Source organism: Diadema setosum, chromosome 10 (assembly GCF_964275005.1).
Source record: "Diadema setosum chromosome 10, eeDiaSeto1, whole genome shotgun sequence".
NCBI classification, from domain to species: domain Eukaryota; kingdom Metazoa; phylum Echinodermata; class Echinoidea; order Diadematoida; family Diadematidae; genus Diadema; species Diadema setosum.
Window position 1 is genome coordinate 3,269,576 of NC_092694.1, and position 23,533 is coordinate 3,293,108.

The 23,533-nt window shown below is 40.2% G+C and overlaps 2 protein-coding genes across 2 annotated transcripts; both read right to left on the reverse strand.

Annotated features, from left to right (window-relative positions):
• Positions 1-911: 911 nt before the first annotated feature.
• LOC140234408 (uncharacterized) lies at positions 912-2,171 on the reverse strand. The gene has a single exon (XM_072314459.1). The coding sequence runs from the start codon at positions 2,169-2,171 to the stop codon at positions 912-914; it is 1,260 nt and encodes a 419-aa protein (XP_072170560.1).
• Positions 2,172-3,210: 1,039 nt separating this feature from the next.
• On the reverse strand, positions 3,211-5,599 carry LOC140234409 (uncharacterized). Its single transcript, XM_072314460.1, has 2 exons — positions 4,777-5,599; positions 3,211-4,622 (listed from the first exon to the last, which is right to left on the reverse strand). The coding sequence occupies exons 1-2, from the start codon at positions 5,597-5,599 to the stop codon at positions 3,211-3,213; spliced, it is 2,235 nt and encodes a 744-aa protein (XP_072170561.1).
• Positions 5,600-23,533: the final 17,934 nt, after the last annotated feature.

Consider the following 23,533-nt stretch of genomic DNA (forward strand, 5'->3'; position numbering starts at 1 on the left):
GTGAGCAATACATAATACCAGAAAACCCGTTTGAAACTCCACGGATTCACATTCACAATACTATCATTTCGGACCGTTCTCCGATAGGGATGGTCTTTACAAAGACCGTCCAAAACGTTCAACGTATTCGCATTAACACTTTCCACACCGCGGACCATGCACCACGCACGCTACACTGAACGTTAATGCAATTGAACAATACACGGAACAATAGACGCTTATACGTAGTACAGCGTATACGGCGATGACCTTAATTGACCTTGACCCTGGACATACATAATCTTATTTCTCATTTACGATTTTTCCTCTTAACTCCCTGACCATGGAAGCTTTGTTTGTTCCTTAAATGGTGCACAAATCATAAAAGAACGATTTTTGACATACCTTGGATTGTTGGACTTCGTCAGATTGTCCAAGAAACCCAAACTATTAAGCAAACTGCTGTGGCCAACTGCTGAGCAAACTGCTGCTCTTGTGGAACGACTGACCGGAACTCTTTGCTAACAGTCTATAATTCAGACCCTAATTTTGAGACTCGTAGTATATTGTATCATTCCATGCCCCCCTTGAACGTGACGGAAGTCACTTTATAAACACTCAAACCGTGTACAATAATGCGATTATTTACACAGCAAACAGATAACTGCTCTAAGGTCGAGACCTGAATAGATTTAAAGATGAAATTCAAACCAGTTGACAAACGAAAACTCAAATACAATGCTTTCTAATGTCCAAACAGAGTAAAATTAAGTTTCACCGTCTCCATTAAGGCAAGAAATTGCTTGTTCGAGTTAATAACCAAATTCAAGAACTTAGTAGCCCAAAATGTTCTGATCAAACGAGGAAAACCAAACAAAGGATACACTGAATCCTTTCTTCAGATGAACGCGATTATTTACTCAGTCCTTCAGTTACACTTTAAATGTCCACTCTCTCGGTTTCTTCATGAGAAGAATCAGTTTGGTGGCAGGTCTCTTTGCGACTGACTTGTCTGCGTATCGACGCTCGACGACGCGAACCAGCTCATCGTCTCCAGGGAAGGTCTGCACGATTTCAGCCATTCGCCAAGTGCCGCGCCTCTTGTCTTCTCCGATGACGAGCACAACGTCACCCGCTTGTAGGTTCTCTGCTGCACGTTGGTTTTTCGAGCGCGGTGAGAGCTTCTGTATGCAGTCCATCCAACGCGTCCAGAACCTGTCGACCATTGCGTTGCACAGCTCTCTCCGCTTCTTGAAGTCTCCATTGTACTGCGCAAAGGGAACATCTGGGCTCGGAAGATCTCCTCTCCCGATGAGGAAATGATTCGGATCAAGAGGGGGATGATCAAGTGGTGAAGATGACACAGCTGTAATCGGTCGACTGTTGATCAACCCCGAAATCTGGCAGAAGACTGTTTCCCATTCGGGGAAAGGCAAACGATCGGCTTTCACAAGATGCTTCATGGCTTTCTTGACTTCTTGCACCATGCGTTCGACAGCGCCCTGATGGTGGGGTCCACCAGGAGGCCCAAATTTCCACTGCACCTTGAAGTTACTACAGTGTTCCCTCAGTTCTGTCTGGTCCAGTCGTAGATTGAGCGTGTTGATCGTGTTGTAAGCACCACGGAAGCAGGTCCCGTTATCACTGATGATGGTGGCCGGTGCACCCCTGATGCTGATGAAGCGATCTAGGGCTTGCAGGAAAGCTTGTGTCAAAAGGTCTTGGACACAAGTGAGATGAACAGCCCTGGTAGCCGCACATGTGAACACAAGACAGTAACCCTTGGTAGTAATGTTGCGACTGACCTTCACGTTTATCGGCCCGAGATAATCCACGAGCGTTGTCTGAAATGGCGGTGAGAAGGGCTTCACACGACACTCTGGGAGGTCCGCCATTTTCTGTTCGACTGGTCTTCCTCTATGCCTACGGCACACGATGCATTCCTTCACCACGCGTTTGGAGAGCCTTGTGTCACCGACAACCCAATACCTTCTCCTCACTTCTGCCGCAGTCCTGAGTTGTCCTCCATGGAGAGCAAGGGAGTGTCCATCTCTGAAAATCAGTAGACTGATGTGGCTTTCCCTTGGGAGGAGATAGGGATGACGAATGTCGTATGATACCGGAGCATGGCGAATGCGACCTCCAACGCGATACACTTTTTCTTTTTCGTCGAAGAACGGATCGAGGCGCATTATGTTCGCATATTGAAAGTTGATGTCCTTCTACGCTTGACGTATCCAGTACAACTCGGCCTCCTTCAGGAGTTTGGCAGACGGCCACTGCGAAATCTGCTGAGTAAGCTTCTTGAACCACTCTTTCTTTGGAACATCTCTCACAGATAACACTCGAGCTGTGACCATCTTCAGCCTTTGCCAATTCGAGAAGCTGGTGGGATCAACGATTGCGGTAGTGTGAGCCACTGCATTGACTTTCAGCGCTAGTGTCTTCGCATTTCGTACATGGAATTTCTTCCTCTCTGGATCCGAAGTGTCGTCCAGGATGTTCTGCGGTGTCTTTGGCCAGGATTCAGGTGGTTGCTTCAGGTAAGTTGGTCCCTCGATGACCTCAAGCATTCCTTCCGCGGTGGTGCCTCTAGAGCCTGCGAGGACTTGGACTGTCCCCGCAGCCACCTCACTACAGTCAAACTATCCGTCCACATCTTTGAATAGGAGATGTTGAAACGAAGGGCATCTTTCAGGGCAACCATCAGTTTTGACAGTAGGAGAATGGCCTGAAGCTCCTTCCTTAGCATGCTCGTTTGTTTGAGTGGAGTGAGTCGGGCTCTTGCAGCGACGAAGGACAGCTGTACTTCCGTGTGTTCAGTCTCTGACCATCTCAACCAGACGCCAATGCCCATGGCATCTTCAGACGCATCACTTCCAAATCCACCTTGATCTCACTGACGATTCGACAGAGCTCAGGTCTGTCGTTGAGTGGCGTGTCCCAGTCGACATTTAACTGCCACAGTTGCTGGAGTAGAATCTTCGGCCGGATCAACATTCCAGACAGCATACCAAACACATCATAGTATGATGCGGTGTGAGCCAACAACTTGCGTTTGGTTAGGACAACATCTTCCATTGGCTTGACTTTTTTCACACTAAGTGTGTCAGTCGAATGGTTCCATTTAGTTCCTAACACAGATGCGGTCTGAGTGTCCTCCTCAGAGTCACACACTTCCTTTGCGTTCGACTGCCACTTGCGAATGTCAAACTTGCCCTTAGCAAGCGTTTATACAAGCTTGGCTTTCAGATTAACGGCTTCCTCGACATTGGTGACAGATTCACTCAGGTCGTCCATGTAGAACTGATCGGTGACGACTTTCTTCAGTTGCTCATCATCGGGTGCGTGTCGATCTATGACGTGCCTGAGTGTGACAATTGCTGCCGTTGGAGAAGGCCTGTCTCCAAATGTCACAGTAGTGAGTTCATAGACTTGAATGGGTTGGTACGGGTTTTCTCGAAAGACGTACCAATGGAACCTTGCATCTTCCGGGCGGACCTTGATTGCCTGAAACATTTTTCTGATATCAGCTTTGACGCCTATTTCGTTCTCTCTGAAACGCAGAGCCACATTGAACAGATCAGCATTCAGGTCTTCACCCTTCACGAGGTACTCGTTCAAAGAATGACCTTGGAATCTTACCTTTGCGTCGTAGACGATCCTGACTGGGGTAGTTGCTGAATCTTTCTTTACCGCAAAATGTGGCAAGAACCACATTTTTCTCCCAGCTTCTCTGTCTTGTCGAATTTCTGCGTCACTGACTCGACGTGAGACACCTCTGTGTTGCAAGTCCCTCATCTGCTTGCAGTACACGTCCCACTCCTCAGGCCTGTCTCTGAACTGGCTCTCTAAGCCATGCAACCTCTTAACGGCGTAGTCGTAGTTGTCTGGCAAACTGTCAGGAGAGTTCTTCCACGGCAATCTGACTTTGTACGAGCCATCCTGACGCTGAGAAACACTTTGCTCCATGGTTTCGGTTGCTCCTCTGTTCAAGATCTCTGTTGAGCACTTACATCTTCTCGGTTGCAAAGCTGCTGTTTCCAGGCCGAGGAACTCCTCTAGGGGACCGATTGCCGACACGTTGACGTAGTTAAGCAGAGCTGTAGGGCCTCCTGAACGTCCTCCTTGGATAAACCATCCCAAAGGGCATCTCGCCGCCACTGGCTCGTCAGGTTTTTCTCCAAGGATATACTCCTCCCATACCATCAAGTGCGTGTTGTCAACGCCAAGCAACATGTCGACAGTTTCAGACGAGGCGGCGTGAATATCCACTTCCCGTAGATGGTGATACTGCTGGAGGTCTTCTTCTTGCACGACAGGGGCTTCTCCGCAAGGCTTGTCTATCTCTGTGACGGAAACTGGGTGCGACAAGTTTCCCCCGATGTCTTCGATGAAACAATCTAATAGTCGAAGCTTTCGTCTGATCCTGGTACCGCCAACCAGACTCAGATCGTGATCCTGATAGATATCTTTCTCGGTCTTGGAGAAGATGCCCTCCCTTACCAGGGTAGCCTGACTTCCACCGTCTAAGAGAATCCGCACCAGCTGACGGTTATTTCCGTGTCGCAGATATCCCATCACAGTGGGAAGGATGCTCTGTAGTGCGCCTGCGTCCTTGTTCGCGACAGTCTTCACACTCGCTGAAGTGGTGTGTGGACGTGTTGGTGGCACATTGCGATCCTGTGAAGATGACGAGCCTTGATCTCTCCCTCCATATATATAGGACAGGGCAGATAGCAGAGAAGTCGGAATCATCTCCACAACTCTGAACCTTGCATGGCGACGCAAACTGACATAGCTTGTGGTCGTATGGGGATTTCCCTGCAGGACAGTTGTCATGATCACATCTGCTGCAGATGTCATTCTTTTTCATGACGTCATACTTTTCCTTTAGACTGAGGTTCCTGAACTTGATGCACATTTTCAGGAAGTGCGTATTCGAGTTGATATGAAGAGGACACTTGGGAACCCCGGAACGCTTCCCCTCTTTAGATTGGATCTGTTTAGGTGGATTCCACGCTGCTGCATTTGAAGACTTGCTTCCTCTGTTTTGACTCATCTCACAGGTACTCGTCTTTTCTGGGAATGGTGACTTCGCCTTCTCTTGGAGTAGGAGCTGTCTATGTCGCCATTTGACCAAGCCTCCAAGGGAGTCACTGCTATGCTCGTCTCTGACATCTCTGTAGTAGGCGATGCGATGTCCCTCAGGCATCTTTTGCTTGATCTGATTTAGCATGATTTTACTATTCAGCTCCCCAGAGAGGCCGATTGTTTCGGCCTGCATCTCAAATACCTGCAAGGTTTGAAAAAATCCAGTCATGGCACTTAGACTAATCTTGCCCTTGATTTCGTACGGCTTCAGGTTTTCCAAGTCACGAAGGAGACTGTCGACAACTCTGTCTTGATCTCCGTACTTCTCATCAAGTACCTGCCAAGCCCTCTGCACATTAATGCAGCCCTTTATCATGTTTCGTTCGCGAGCATTAATCATGGCTTGAGTGAGTTGGTAGAAACACTCTATCTCTGTGAGGTCAGCAGCACAATGTTGAAACAAAGTACGGAAACGCTGGTAGTCCTTGATATCACCGTTGAAAGTGGGAAATTTCATCTTCTGCATCTTAGGTGTGCAAGATGAATGTCGATGCATCGGAGAGGGCGGAGCTAAGGGAGCAATCGGTTCTGGACTTGTAGATTGGGGTTGCCATGACGCAGTCTCGGCTTGCGGTGCCGGATCTTAAACAACAGATGGTGTAGAAGTTTGGGGAGTTGACGGCGTCACAGGCTGGGAGGTAGGCGGCTCATGGCACCTTGCAGACCCAATGGACTTTCTCGCACGTACGATGGTCTCCACAAACCTACTCTCACACTCTCCCATCCAGGTCTCCTCTTCTTCGAATGTCGCCTCATCTGTTATATTTTCGACCAGCTCCGCATGCTTGCTTTCAACTTGTTTGAATTGACTTTCCGCCTTGGCTATGTATCCCTTTAAGGTGTCGACCTCACCAAATGTGTCCTTTAATAGCCTGTCGATTGAGTTTAAGGTGCGTGTCAATCCCCCTTTGGTGTTTCTCCTGATCAACTTTAATTTGTCTACATCAGCCATGGTATGGTTCTGGAATCACAGCCTCTTGATGGTGAGTAAGTTGTTATAGCACGATAAACGTCAATGGTGCAAGTTGCATCCTGAATCCAATATACAAAAGTTGTTGAAGCTGTGATGGATTCGTATGCAATCTCTTCAGATGGACACGTTGTTGCAATAAAGAACAAAGAAATCTTCGGTTTAACGTGATGTGGGTTCTTTATTCTGTTACACAGCATGTATCGGCGATGTGTAACTGTGCATACTGCAAACTTGCGCTTGCTAGTGTGATATATATATATATATATATATATTCAACAACTGTGTTGGAATGAGTGGTTCCTGTAAGATACAAACAAGAAGAAAATGATTCATATAACACGCCATACAAATCAGTATACTCTATTTCAACTCTACACAGAAATAGTAAGACGATAATGAATATTTTCTTTCTTTCTTTTCTTAAAGAAGCAATTTTGGCCAGAATATTTAAACAACGTTTATATCTATTCTAACTAACTCATGAGGGTGACTGTGTTAACTATCATCAAGAGTATTGCCGTTATGTATCTGGTGTAATCTACAAGCAGAATAAACATAATGAACTTTCAATATTCTGTCTAAGTCAGACAAATCATCGTCGGTTAATAAACCTATTTAACACAATCAATATATATCTTGAATCTTAAACGCTCAATGCCACATCTCACAACAATGTCACTATAAGACGTCCTGTAGCAAATTGTGCATTAATAACAACGAGCATTAGATTCTCCCTAGCAACGCTTTTTGTGGTCTTAAATGAGGCGGTTTATAGTGACCTCGTCTACAGCCACTATGTCTATTTTCCAATTGGTCTACTGGCAAATCGTCTATTACCGATTCGTCTAATACCCATTTGGTCTACAACTTGTTTTGTCCAGTACCCATATTGTCTAATAGTCACTTTGCCCACTACCCGTACTGTCTAATACCCAACTCGTCTGAGGAGCATTTCGTCTACTAAACAATTGATCTAATAGCCAAATCGTCTACACTCACAATGTCTATTTGCCATGTCGTCTATTATCTATTTTGTCTACTACTAGTTAGTCTACTCCCACCTCGTCTACAAGTCATTTCATCTACATTCACTTTGTCTAGTTATCATATCGTCCAACCCTTAGTTTGTCTATACCCAATATGGTCTATACCCATCTGGTCTACTCCCAACTCGTCTACTCCCAATTGGTTTACTCCCAACTGGTCTACTCCCAACTGGTCTACTCCCAACTGGTCTACTCCAAACTCGTCTACTCCCAATTGGTCTACTCCCAACTCGTCTACTCCCAATTGGTCTACTCCCAACTCGTCTACTCCCAATTGGTCTACTCCCAACTCGTCTACTCCCAATTGGTCTATACTCGTCTATACTGGCAACTGATATAGTTTTACTCTCAACAATTCACCCAAACTGATCATTTCCATCTGGTCATGCTAATAATGAATATACCACTTTGTCTAGTGTCCAGTCCGTCTCACTGTCATGAACTATTCATATTAAACCATGCCCTTGATTAGCACAAAAATCAATATTAGACTATTCTAGTTGTTAATTATTCCGCACATGCTGAATATAAAGACATACTAATCAATGGTGAGACATGACTGTCCAGTCTACATTCTGGCCGTAAAATAACTAAATAATGACAAACTAGCTCAGTTACAATCCTCCATCACAAATGAATTGTCAGTCATGTAACAGAATTACATTTCGACCGACCACCCCAGTCCACCCGTACCTCCGTGCGCGTGCATGCATGCAGCGATCTTGGCGGGATCCCGAATGAGGAATATTATTATCGAATAATTTGATTTTCATTGCGTTTGGTACACTAGTGAAGGTACTAACGATCCGCGCGATGTGGGCGTGTAGTTGGATGGATTGACACCGGATGCTCGCGTATACTAGTACTGTAATTACGTAATTACCTTCAAAAGCCCAAGCTGTTTTCAGTGCAACCCCGCCTTCGAGATGCATTGAGCCATTTCAATAATCACATTATTTTGGGTCAATTTGAAAATAGGTAGCCTAGGTAAAACAAACCGTTATGTTAGTACTATTCTCAATGTTACATTAGGGCGCAATTCCACAAAATGTTACCAACAGGATAAACATAATGTAGAGCCATTATCACACCCTTGTGTTTGAAGAAAATGATTTTGAAACTTGACGATGACCTCAATATGCATCTCTCACGACTAAGGATGGATACTCCAAAGCATTGTAAACAAAAATTGAATCCAGATTCCACATGGAATGGCGCTAGTCACATTTTACTGTTTCCTTGAAGATCAAGTTTTAATGCATTTAAATCATGTGTTTACAAATGTTATTGTGAACTTAATTTTGATCAATTTTCAAATATATGCTGAACAGATTTGCATACTGGGTGGCGGGGCACCTTTGAGCTTATTTAGGGTTCCTCGCGAAACGTGTATTGAGTACATTGCAGGCAAGTAAATTATTCATCTTAGTAGTAGCTATATATTGTACATGAATCATATTTTTTGTGTATATGTTTCAACTTTTTTGTGTGCATTTAACCGTTTACATACATCAGTACGTGGCAGACAGAATAAAGAATATTGATAATGTACTTCTAATGTGTTCCTTTTCATTTTTACCATACTTATGATTGTGCGTCAAAGTTGAATGGATGGAGTGTTGAAGTTTGAACATATAAATGCTGCATGATTGCTTCTGATATAAATTACACATCCACCACAAAAATAACACAGCAAGTTTTTCACACTGTGACATTACCTTTTTTCCCTAAAAAAATTGTCATAATTAGAACATAAAAATTTAAACCAAATGGGGAACCAAGAGTGTTCAACTTATACTTAAATAACAAAAAAATAACTATAACTATATAGTGGTAGACCAGTTGGCAGTAGACTAGTTGGCAGTAGACGAGTTGGCAGTAGACGAGTTGGGTGTAGACCAGTTGGGTGTAGACCAGTTGGGAGTAGACGAGTTGGGTGTAGACCAGTTGGGTGTAGACCAGTTGGGTGTAGACGAGTTGGGTGTAGACCAGTTGGGTGTAGACCAGTTGGGAGTAGACCAATCGGGAGTAGACGAGTTGGGAGTAGACCAGTTGGCAGTAGACCAGTTGGGAGTAGACTGACTGGTTATTAGACTAATTGAGTATTAGACAAGGTGGTTGTAGACCAATTGGCTATTAGACAAAATGAGCTGTAGACTATTTTATTCATAGACCTAATGATTAATAGACGAAATGGTCAATAGACATAATGGGTGTTAGACGAAATGTGACTTAGACAAATTGGACATAAGATAAAATGGTTAGTAGACGAAATGACAATTAGACTAATTGGCATTTAGACAAAATGGTTGGTAGACGAGTTGGTAGTAGACGACGTGAGTTTAGACGAGATGACATTAGACTAGGTGGACAGTGGACAGGGTGGCTGTATCTAACGTAGACGAGGTGCCAGTTTACCAATGAGACTATCACAGAATCTACAGCTAGACATATCACTATAACTTCAACTTTAATATCCCTCCGCGTGCATGAACTTCGTGCGTGGAGCGTTCCCAACACAACTATCTTAATGATATACATACGCGAAAAGATGTAATCCAACTTTTACGTTTTAACGTGAGCAATACATAATACCAGAAAACCCGTTTGAAACTCCACGGATTCACATTCACAATACTATCATTTCGGACCGTTCTCCGATAGGGAGAGGTCTTTACAAAGACCGTCCAAAACGTTCAACGTATTCGCATTAACACTTTCCACACCGCGGACCATGCACCACGCACGCTACACTGAACGTTAATGCAATTGAACAATACACGGAACAATAGACGCTTATACGTAGTACAGCGTATACGGCGATGACCTTGAACTTGACCCTGAACATACATAATCTTATTTCTCATTTACGGTTTTTCCTCTTAACTCCCTGACCATGGAAGCTTTGTTTGTTTCTTAAATGGTGCACAAATCATAAAAGAACGATTTTGACATACCTTGGATTGTTGGACTTCGTCAGATTGTCCAAGAAACCCAAACTATAAGCAAACTGCTGTGGCCAACTGCTGAGCAAACTGCTGCTCTTGTGGAACGACTGACCGGAACTCTTTGCTAACAGTCTATAATTCAGACCCTAATTTTGAGACTCGTAGTATATTGTATCATTCCATGACAGAAAGCATGGTGCCCATTCACACACTTTGAAATCTTATCCCCATAGGAATACTACTTGCCTAGTTTGGTGAAAATCCGTTATGTTGTTTTCAGCAAAAAGATGAAAATTTAGGCCGGCATTTGACCCCCCCCCCCCCCATTCCATCCCGCTTCCTTGGGTCCCAAGGGGATTAGAGTGGGGGAGGGCACCTCTGATTTTCCCATGAACAAACTTGAAACAACAGTCATCTTATTGTATCAACTTAGCTCAATCACTTCTGGTTCACGTTTGGTGAAAATTTGTGATAGGGTTTTCCAGAAAAAGATGAAATGTACAATTTTGGTCCAAATTTAGGCCCCCTGGGGGCCTCCAGGTGGGGCATGGTGCCCATGTGATGGGAATGAGATTCTTTCCCCCTAGGGATGCTACCTGCTAACTTTGGTGAAAATTCATAATGGCATTTTCAAGGAAAATATGAAAATGTACAATTTGGGCTCCATTAGGACCCCTCCCCACCCCCTCCCCTGGGTTCCAAGGGGGGGGGGGGGGGGGCACCCCTGATTCCGCCATGAACAAACTTGAAACAACAGTCATCAATGTACTAATTCATTTTATTAACTTAGCTCTACCACTTCTGGTTCTAGAGAAGAAGATTTTTTTAGGATTCATTAATTTTGGGGGGTTGGGGCCCCTCTGGGGGCCCCCAGGACAGTGGGGTATGGTGCCCACTTGAACAAATTGAAATCCTAATCCCCTAGGAATGCTACCTGCCACGTTTGGTGAGAATCGGTTCAGGGATTCTCAAGAAGAAGATGAAAATGCAAAGAGTTTACGCACGACGGACGACAGACGACGCGCGACGCACGACGCGCGACGCACGACGGACGCCGGACGAAGAGCGATCGCAATAGCTCACTTGAGCCTTTGGCTCAGGTGAGCTAAAAACTATGTCAAAGAGAAGCGCAGGCAGTAAATGCAGGTTTGGCTGTCATCTCTATCGGCAATATTAGCGGGGTACGTGTGAATAGTCAAGGCGCTAATTCCTGTAAGAGGCTTAATTAAGGAGTTCGTTCAACCCACCCCGCAGAAAAGGTTTGACCAGACAAGGTGGTAGATGGGACCTCTATGAACATCCCCAGGTAGTATGTGGTTCCAAATTGTGGTGTCAGTAGAATTTTAGTGGCCACTTTTCATCATGATTTGTTGGAACAAGCGTAAAAGAGTCTGCGCACGCCAAGACTATTACACGCACCACTAGCACTGCTACAGGCGCCAGTGCCAGTGCTGCGTGTAGTAGTCTTAGTGCGCATATAATGTACTTTTTCTTCGATAAACAAGGGTTTTGTCTGCACACTAACTTTTCACGCCAAGCTTGGTTCGGTGTAGTGTAGTTTCTAGCCGTTTTTTATTTCGTCTTTATTTCAGAGTTCAAGCAAGCCGAGTGAGAGCGCATACCCGGTGATTGTGACGACCGAATCGCATTCACTGGGTGTGTGCTCTCACTCCACTTAGCGCAATATATACAGCGGCCTTCTGCATAATACACAACCTGCAACTCAGAGAAATAAAGACGAAAAACGGCTAGAAATTAAGACTAGGATCGGTAAACGCTTGTCGCTATTTCGGGCACTGAAAACGACAAACCCACATAGCTTTTGCATTTATTTCATGAAGAATTCATCAAAACTGCATAAAACTATATATGTACATGTTGCTAGAGATGTCATCCATACAGTGGGATTCATGTTAAGTTATAATATTGTGCATGGTTACCATGGTAACCGGATGCCTAAAGGTGACTGGTAACCCCCAAAATGCCTCCTGCTGCTGCAAACATTGTTTTGTTTTTAATCTTATAGATGCAATAAAAAAACACACAATTTTTTATCTATTTTCGTTAAAAAGTGTTCCCTGTTGCCATGGCAACCAGTACTATCCAATCAGAATTTAGTTGTTAATAACTCAAACACTAAAGCCATAATTTCAAAAAACTCAATAAGCATGTCCTTCCTTCTGCATAAAGTGTACGACATCAGGTATAATTAATATGTGAAGAATATTTTGAAGCATTATCAAGTTACAGCAAAATTTGTAAGCAAAGGCATAAAAATGGCCATTGAAAGAAAGATATCATTCTCGAATAGTAAAATGCATGAGAAAGTTGCATCCGTCGTACTTTCAACACAAATTTGACTTCAAAGTATAGGCAAATGTATATCAGTTTTTGATAATGTATGGACACAAATTTCCCTTGAAAATACGATGAATACAGAAAGCAAAGCCAATATTCTATAGTAGCTCTTTCGAGTATTTACAGAGCGATGGTTATTCAAAACAATCCTGGAAAAGAGCTGAGGAAAGCAATTGATTGTTTATGTTCTTAAAGGAAGTTTATTCAAGAATACCGATAAATTCCTTTCTAAAGAAGGAATATACACGTGCGCTGGATTATCCATCAAAGAATAAAGCGTACTTTTGTGTTCGTTAGCTATTGTAAAAAAAATAAAAAAAATAAAAAAAAATATATATAGAATAAAATGAAATATCATGACATGTAAATTTTATTCAAAAAGTGCAGTAATGAATTAATGCTGAGGAGAGAATGGGGGGAAAATCTTGGGCGTCTTTTCCCTTTTTATCCAGACTAATTTTACAGTGTAGAGCTCATCTACAATGAGTGATGTGCACGAAAGGCAAAAGAAACAAACCTGTCTAAATTCCAGATATTTTGGGGAGTTACCAATCACCTGTAGGCATCCGGTTACCATGGTAACCATGCACAATAATATACCTCACAATGTATCCCATTGTATTGCTGGCATCTCTAGCGACATGCACATAATAGTTTTAAGGCGTTTCGATGAATCCTTCGTGAAATAAATGCAAAAACTTTGATAATTTTGTCATTTTCAGTGCCCCAATAGCGACAAGCGTTACCGACCCTAGTCTTAATTTCTAGCTGTTTTTATTTCGCCTTTATTTCTCTGAGTTACAGCTTGTGTGTTGTGCAGAAGCCCACTGTATTGCGCTAAACCGAGTGAGAGTGCATGCTCAATGATTGCCACAAAAAACGGTTCGGGCGTCACAATTGCTGGGTATGCACTCTCTCTTGGCTTGCTTCAACTCGGAGAAATAAAGACGAAATAAAAACGTCTGTAAACTACACTACACCGACCCCAGCTTAGCGTGAAAAGTTAGTTTCCAGGCAAAAACCGATGTTTGTCGCGGAAAAATTTTCAATTTTCAATTTAACAAAAAAAAGTACAACTTGCCTATTATAAGTAATCATGTTGTTAAGTCAAAGCGTCCCCGAAAGAGAGCTATACCATCTGTCCATCGCATAAAATGAAGTACACAGCAATTTCAGCACCACCACTATAATAATCGGCTTCAGTTTAAAATCTCTCCGTTTATCACTCGGGCTGTACCATTGCTCGATCTCCTCAATCAACGATGGAATTATAATAATGATAATAATAAAAAAATAACAATAATGATAGTACTTGTAGTAGTAATAATAATGATAATGATGATGATGATGATGGTGATAAAAATGATAATGATAAAAGCATGTAACAGAAGACCAATCTAAAGGAAAAAGTACAAGAACTTGTCTCAGTATTAAAAATTTGTAGCAACAATATTTTTTATAATTTCTGTACGCGTTTAAAAACGATTTTTGTAGCTTGATGAACTTTTAAACACAGAAAGTACCTTACCCTTTGCTTCACATAGAACCCATGGTTCCAAAGGCGATTCCAAAACGGAGGAGTTCCCTGCTGCCTTGGAAGATGAGCTCTTCGCTGCAAGCTGTACGGTGCTTCCGTCCACCATTTGCCTCTTACCGCAAATCGTTAACATTTTCTTGCACTCCTGCGAGGCTTCTCAGCCATTTCAAATATACGTACATAACAAGATATCAAAGCGCGAAAGGGGATCAGCTAAGAATATTATTCATAATAATGATATTGATAATGATAGCAAATATTGTAATGATGGGAAATACAGCAATTGCAATGCCCCAGTGAAGATATGAAACAGATGCTATGCGTTTTTGTTTGTTTAGTTGCTTTCATCTTTTTTATCACACGACAAAAGAATATATACATATGCCTACATTTAGTGCATACGTTTCACGATGCATAGAGCCTCAGCATACTATTTTACAACGTAATTAAGAATACATGTATAAATATATGATGAAAAGAACTTTAGTTGATGCATTGGACTTTATAGAAGAATGCTACATTACCAAGTAATTCAAAAAGTTATCGTAAAAATAACAACAGTTAAGAAACTAGATAATGGCTAAAATACTCATTCAAAGTACGTTATACCTTAACTGATCGGAATTTCCAAAATGAAAATAGAGAAAAGGGGTGATATAAAGTAATGGATATTGTGATTACGTATTTGTAGCAATATAAGAAAAGAACAACGGGAGACCGCAAACATTATGCAGTGTACTGCTACACATGGATCGAGGTGTCGGGGTAAAATTACAAATTAGATTTGACTTGCTTAATAATGATGGACCTGTCAACAAAAAAGAAGTTTTAAAATCGACTACGACATAATGTCATAATTGTCAGGAAAAAAAAAGTGAGAGGGAAGAAGAAATCAAAATGTTTTCTGATTGTATTTGTGTTAAAGAAGGAAATGTAAAGAAGGTCGAATATTAAATAAACAAAGTATTGATATTATACTGTACTGTGCAGTGCTGTGCTGGGTAGAACGTTAAAGGTCCTGTTTACCATTGGGAGCAGTGATTTAAAAAAAAGTGTTCAAGAAAACACATTTGATGCATCTGTGTAGGTCAGTTGCATCACAAAACATCCTGTCATATAATCTGCAATAAAACATGAATAAGATATCGCTATTTTTCTCAAAAAAAGGTAATTGTAGACGGCTGAATATTCTCGTAACATTTTCATTACAACCATTGTTCAAATTTTGTATATATCTAACAATACTCAAAATTGATTTTACAATTCAGATTTTTACATTAATTTCGTCTATCCCTAACTCAGATTTTAGAACTATTTTGAAGCATTAATTTTGGGTTCTTGTTTCATCTGCAGATGGTAAATTGTGCCCTAAGTGAAGTTTTGTTAATTGAAGTTTAGGAATATAACTGGGTTTTGTTCTTTATAGTGTGTACATGCTGTGTGTGTGGATAAATAACCATTGCTCATGGGTTGTCGGCATGCACACCAGGGACCACCAGTGTTTCAGCAGTATTTGACTCTTTATGTGCCATATGGTAGAAACCCCATGTGTGCTATAATTATTATTCTGATACACCAGCGTAGTCATGTTTTCATAAAACATTCTGTTTTCAATTCCATGTAACTGCTGTATTAGCTGATTTTTGTTAGGAAGGACATAAGTGAGCAAGTTGTAGAGAAAATGCCAAGTGTTGTTTTAATGAAAAATACGAATTGTATGAAAAATGAATGATTGTTTTTCTTCTAAAATGATCAGTAGCTACTTTACTGTAAAGGCATGAATTTTGCACACAAAACAGTGACAAAAACTAAGAACTTACACGCAAATTTATTGGGAACAGTCAATCACTACATAAAGCGCAAGCTTATGTGAGACGAATGGAAGCGCGAAGTACATTTGGCGATCTATCGATCGGTTTGGGCAAGTTTGTGGGTTTCAGCAGAATATACGAAGTTGGAACACCGTCCACTGAGTCGGGCGTACGAACGTTGCACATAAGAGTTAAATGTGCCTCTCACACAGATACATACTTCTACGAAAGCTGTAAAGAATAATTATATTGTGACCCACACTTCATTGAGAAATCAAACCTAGCCAGCGCTTTTCAGATTTTCCAAAATATCCAAAACTGTATGCGATTCCGAGTGAGCAGAAATCAAATTGTTAGAAACACAAGATATTTCCTCTTTCCAGCCTTCCCCCGCCCGCCGCACTTAGGGTCTTCGTTATAGTTATGAATATATACAAATATGATTATGTATTAAAAATTCATTGATAAAAATAACGTAGTTAATACAAACCATAATATCAATACAACTTTCTCTCTTTCTCTTTCTCTCTTTTCTCTCTCCTTTTCGCTTATTCTTTTGATCTCCACTACCAAATCGATTGTTACGTGCATTACAATTAGGTCACGAGTAGTATTTTATAATCTCCTCCGTAAAGTTTGTGAGTTCAAGCTCTATATTTACAGGGAATATAAAGTTATATGTCACTGCCAAGTCGTCTTTGACATGCCATCTCCAAGTACTTTGACTTCACAAAGTTTCCTTTCATAGTCTTGCTATCTCCAGAAGATAGGTAATTTTGTTTTCAATAAAAAGTAGGAAGGTATTATTAAAAGGATTTTAACACCGGTACGTCTCGTTTGCAACTGTACTTTTTTTGTATAAACAGCAATGTAAAATCATTTTAACAGCCGTAAACAAGGAACAACGTATCATAAAATATCTAACCTGCGACACAGGAGGAAATAAAAATTCATAGAAAAAAGAGTTACTATTTCCATGAGAGTGTTTTAAACCGGTTATAGACGTTTTAAGGCAGGGTCAAAATGTCCACCGAATGTGCACTTCTATTCTGTAAAATAAAAAAAAAAAATATTCCTTGATATATTATATATAATTGTATACATGCATATATATTACAGCTCATACGTATCTTATGTCAGTTTTTTTTTTTTTTTTTTATTTCCCCTATTCTAATTTCAATCAAAATGCAGTAAAGTAATCTATTCCAATGTGGACAGTTATTAAGAAATCAATACAGGACATAATATTTGCGTATTTCTACTGCGGATAAATTTTTCTATCCACTCATTGAGCTATTGGATAGGAGACATCAACGCGTCATCATCTTCTAAAGGCTCACACATGGAGAACTTGACCTACTCTTAGAGGACAAGTTCACCTTCATAGACATGTGGGTTGAGTGAATGCAGCGATATTATCAGAACACATCAGTGAGAGTTTGAGCAAAATCGGAGAATCCGTTCAAAAGTTATGAATTTTTGCAGTTTCTGCTCAGTCACGGCTGGATGAGAAGACTACTATAGCTTGTGATGTCACATGAGTACAACGATATAAAGAAAGAATAAAGAAAATTCAACATATTTCCATATTTCTCGCATAACAGAAGAACACTCGACTTCTCTCTTTCAGAAGGCAGGGGGAATACCCTTAATAAACAGTAGCAAGTCGAAGAAATGTGTACTTTATTCAAAAAGTAAAGTTTTGTGAAATTCTCTTTTTATTTTCCTTATAAAAGTATTGTTCAATTTTCCTCAAACTTTCGCTGATGTGTTCTACTAATATTGCTGATTATTCTCTCAATCCTTATATACATGAAGGTGGACTTGTCCTTTAATAGATGAATACAATATAAAAAAGGAAGTATGGTACGACAGACCCATATTGAAGGGTGTAATGACATGTCAAACGTTATATCTTAATCTCCAGCTAGCAAACACACCTAATGTTCAATATGAATAACCGTCCAAAAGCAGTCGTAACATCCATACGTTCAGTAGTTCTCTAGATGAAATTATATAAGGAAAAATCTCCCAAAGCTAAGTGAATAACTTCCCTACTCTTGTCAACCCTCATAAATCCTTCCTGGAAAGCGCTCTTGGAGATCCCATTTAAAACTTCAAGGTGGTACAGACATGGATCCTGAGTTTCTTCCTCATACAACTAAGAACCATTTGTGACTCTGCACCTCAAAACAAACAAAAAGTCGCCAGACATGAATTTTTAGTTAAGACCATATTTATTCTGAAGGAGCAGACTTTAAGCTTTAAAATGATGTATAACTCAAATCAAATGGACTCTCCTAACCTATCTAAATATTGGAAAGAAAGCACAAACTCAGGAAAAGTGTGAACTGAGAAAGGAGGCTCTGAAGTACAATGTCTATTCAAGCGCTTAATCTTTACCAAACCGTGCTGGCTGTGCGATGAATGGGACAAAAAACAGGACGTAAACCACCAGAGTAACAACAATGAAGGGATTATCAGATTAAACTGAAATTAGGCATGCCTCATTAACGCATGCTGTCCAGAATCAATGCCAACCTTCAAAGCAGTAGCACTATCCTTTCAAAAGGTTATTAGAGTTGAAAGTGAAGAGTGTGGACAAGGTTTTTCAGAAATGAAAAAGGGATTCTAAAGACACACCTAATCACACTATTCTACCAAAAATGTTCGAGATAAACTGCTAAAAAAAAAAAACACACACATTTTCCTGCCCGTTTTATGATACCAAATTTTAGCATAATGTATTAAAAAAAGAAGACCCGCTCTTTCAGAAAATGTGAAAAAGTCAAGTTCGGCTAGGTTGACCCATTTCACTTATTTTCAGTCATCACGCGAAATCAGTGTGTGCGACTTTATGTTCGTTTTGAGGTGCACTGTCACATTTAGTGCATTTCCTATCATTTTTTAACTTAGGTTCTTGTAATTATTTATTTCAGGTGTATAGGTACCTCCAAAGTAGATATCCAATACAATTATTCTAAGGTCGATTTCAGGAAAAGGATTTCAGGAAAAGAGCCGTGCAGCAAAAATTGCAACAATGAAACAAACATCGGCAGCTCGGTTAATGAAAAAAAAAAAACCACACAATACGCTAGCATGACTTACCAGTGAGATCAAATAACATGAACACTGCAAAGATTACTCCTTTCATGTCTACAAGTTTAGCCAAACTTCACAACGAAAGAGGAAAAGGCCTGCCAGTAACTGCTAGTACACCAGTTTGGTCTGGATACGATGTTACAAATGCAAGCAATCTCGGTGCTAGCGAAACAGGGAGCAAAGTTGAAGCTATTTTCTTTGTCATTTTTTTTTTTACGCAAATGCATGTTATCACATCCACTTTAACCTATAGGCAGCTGACTGGAAATTTGCTTTTAGTCAGGGTTAATATCCTCTGTGTGTCTGAATTGAGACTAATCGCGCTACAATAACGATTGCATCCGAGGATGCAGCATAGGCCTAGAGCTGCGGCGGCTACATTCAAATTCGCGGAGCCTTTCCTTAAGTTTTGCTGGCAGGGGACCTTTAAAATATTCACAACTGAATGACAGGCGTAGTGAAAATTGAAATAGCAATAACAAAATATATCTCCTTTTCACGAGTTTAATTGTAACTAAAGCATCGGAGGTGACAACGTTTTGACAGAGAGGAGAAAATCCATTATTTAAGCCCTAGTCTCGCTGTGAGCTGTTTTTTCATGACTTTCGAGAGCATAAATTCCATCAAAAGGATTGTTTAGATTCAGTGGAGATGGGGATTCAGACTTGAACTTTATTTATTTCATGAAAACCGATTTTTCTAATCAATACGAAATGCAGAAGCAAAGATGTTGTTATGAAAGATGGGTCCCATTTTTCATTTTTTTTTTACAACTGCTTTGTTTTACTTTGCTTTTGGATATTTCAGCCATTATAAATCCGATTTTCATCGAATAAAGTCTGAATTCCTCTTAAATGCATCGTATCATAATACTATTATGGTCATAAATATAACGGGGAAAATTGCCTGCAAAAATGAATTTGACATCTCTTTGACGTATGCTGATCAGACCATTTTTTACCAGCTAATGTCGCCTTAAATACACCAGTGTGTTATATAGAAATTGACTGAAAAGCACACACGTCAGCTCATGGTCTTATAGACGTCAAAGGAGGAACAATAATTTTGTGACCGTGCATCCAAAACAAACAAAAAGTCGCACCCCTTGATTATACGTGAGGACTCAAGAAAGGTAAAATTGGTCAACCAAGTAAATTTTGAGCTTTCCATTTTTTTTTTCTGAAAGAGCTATTATTCTTCTACATGATTCTTGAGTTTGGGATCATAAATTGAATGGGAAAGTGAGTTTTCAGCAGTTTTTCTACAACCCTTTTGTTTGGTAGAGTATTGTGATCAGGTTTTTCTTAGACACCCCTTTCATTTCCTGAAAATCCTTTGCACCATCTTCACTTTCAACTCTGATAACTTTTGAAAGGGTGGCGCTAGTGCTCTGAAGGTTGGCATTTTTTATGGTCAGAATGTGGTAATAGACCATGCCTAATTTCAATTTTAGTCTGATAATTCCCTAGTTGTTGGTGCTACAATGGTTAACATCATGTTTTTACCCCATTCATGGCACAGGTAGCACAGCTTAGGGAAGATTTAGCGATTGAATAGACCCTGTATTTCAGAGCCTCTTTTCTCAGTTCACACCTTCCAGAGTGTGTGCTTTATTTCCAACATTTAGGTTTGGAGAATCCATTTGAATTGCGTTATACATCATTTCAAAGCTTAGAGTGTGCTTTTTCAGAATCTACCCATAACTAAAAACCATGTCTGGCGATTTTTTGTTTGTTTTGTGGTGCAGGGTCACAATTGATCTTGAAAAACCCTTCTTTTATCTTGATAAGACGTTAATGCCGGCTTGAATTATTGACGTGACACCTACGTGATATTATGTCGTAAATATAACGACGAAACGCACTGACTACAAAAATACGTCATAATGATGATGTAAACTAGTCATGTATATAATACATAACACATATACATATGACGTATCATAATGACAAGTTGACCAGTTTCCGAAAAGCTTACGTCTTTGAGGCATCAGTGTATAACGAAGCAGGGGGGGGGGGGCGATAGGGGCGGTCGCCCCTCCCCTCCCCCCCCCCCCTCTCTCTCTCTCTCCCTCTCTCGCTCTCTCTCTCTCTCTCTCTCTCTCTCTCTCTCTATATATATATATATATATATACATATATTTATTTATATATATATTTATATATACAAATTGTATCTGTTTTGAGTAGCTGCAATGTCTTCACAAGCACAATCGCAATTCAAGTTTCATCTTTTTTTCCTTACAAAACAAATTGAACATTGAATAGGAATCCTTGTATCTTTTTATTTTTAATAAAATTATTCAACATTCACTCAGATGTCTGTCAGTATGGGCCTTACAGTTAATAGCGAATTGAGTTCTGTATTCTGTAGTTTGTTCAAAATATTGTTTTAATCTCTTTTGAACCTCTTCTGCTCTAATTCTTGTTCCATTGTCTGTGGTGCACGTCGCAAGACCGACATCCACGAGTCATATAGTCCATGAGTTCAACACTAAGGAAACAAAACCAACTAGACATACACAGTGTTGTTTTGTCGAACTCGTGTGCTGTTTTTTTTTTATTCGTTGTCAAACTTTTGGGCTTTGTTTGTCTAGTGTCGACATCATGGACTGTACGACAAAACACTCCTTAAATGGCTCTGTTCAAACGCTTAAAAGTTAACTAGACCGATTGGTACCGTAGGGTACCGTATAGTACCGTGCCAGATAGGGAGCGTTCGAGCTGCCTGTGGAGGTATCTCAACAGTTATTATTTTCGTTCTCTCTTTTTAAGTTTTGATTTGATTTGATTTGATTTATTGGTTCCTGCATTATATCATTGCTTATGCAGATACATACACATATATCATATACATTGTTGGTACCATACATATAAATGGATATACATAGACATTAAGTGCTAACAAGGTAAGTTTCTTCATTACCTTTAGAATGTACAGCAATACAGTTTCTTCATTGCTTTTACAATGTACAACAGAACATATCAGTGATGCAATGAATAACGCAGAAGGGCTACAGCTTAAGCATTGCTTGATTTGCATGCAGTCCTCGTACATAACATATAGAAAAATAAGGGGAGGGATGACTTGCATAGAGATAGGATAGGAGAAAGGAGAGAGGAGAGGTCTGTCTGCTTTCACTATACACAACGTTAGATCACCTGGATCACTGAATAGTAAAGCATAGCAAAGTATTTTCTCACCGAGGTACAGGTGAACACTTACAGGTCATGGTCGGTTACATATCATTACGCAATAACTTCTGAACGGCGATAATTCAACAAGGGAATTTCACATACGATACAATTGCAATGACATTATAAGATCACTGATATCCAGAAAGCAGCATTGTCTTTACAGCTTTCTTGAAAGAATACATAGACTTTAAAATTCGAATTTCTGAAGGAAGAGAGTTCCAAATATCAGGTCCAGTGTGTCTGATAGATTTCAGAGCCATCACCGTTTTAGGATTTTGTAGATGAAATTTATCAGATTGCCTTGTGGGATAAGAATGTATATCCTTGTTTAACTGAAATAATGGGAGGAAAGAAGATGGCAACTGACCGTTGTACAAACGAAACATAAAAAGTGAATTTTGCAGAAAATTAATATCATTTACCTTTAGTGTTTTTAATTCTACGAACAAAGGATCCGAATGGTCCCGATGGCCTGAATTGGTACATATACGTATAGCTTTCCTTTGTAGAAGCAATATACTGTCAATGTGACTTTTCGCAGTTGCCCAAACAATGTTACAATATGAGATAGTCGACAATATCAACGAATTATAAAGCATAAATAAAATATTCTTTGGGACATAATACTTAAGCTTACAGAGTATACCAACGTTACGAGACACTTTATCTGAGATGTATTGCACATGAGCATTCCATTTCATATTTTCACTGATATATACTCCAAGGAATTTGACACTTTCTTTTTGCTCCAATGATATACCATCCACCATTATATTCAAGTGGCGCATTTCATTTTTATTCTTTTTATTATGAAAATAAATAAAATTTGTCTTTTTTAAGTTGAGTGACAATTCATTGCTCTTAAACCATGTAGATAATTTCGGGAATTCAGTATTAAGAGTTCTTAGAAGCGACTGAAAATCAGAATTGGAACAAAGTACGTTGGTGTCATCGGCGAACAGTATATATTGCAGTAACTTAGAGGAATTTGTAATATCATTTATACACACTAGAAATAGTAGTGGTCCCAATATGGATCCTTGTGGGACGCCACAATGTATGGGTAAAACTTCAGAGTTTACCGATTCATAGTATACGTATTGCTGTCTATTTGATAAATAATCTTCAAACCATTCCAGTGGAATGCCACGAACTCCATAACAATGTAATTTGCGTAAAAGGATAGTGTGGTCAAGAGTGTCGAATGCCTTGCTTAGGTCCATGAACACACCAATGACATGTTTTTGTTCAGCTAGGGCAGTCGACACTCTGTCATACAACTGGGCTAGTGCCATATCAGTAGAGTGAAATTTCCTGAAACCATATTGGTCTTGGTTCAGTATATCATTTTGTAACAAAAAATCATACAGTCTGTTATAAACAAGTCTTTCTATGACTTTAGAAAGACTAGGAAGAATAGAGATAGGT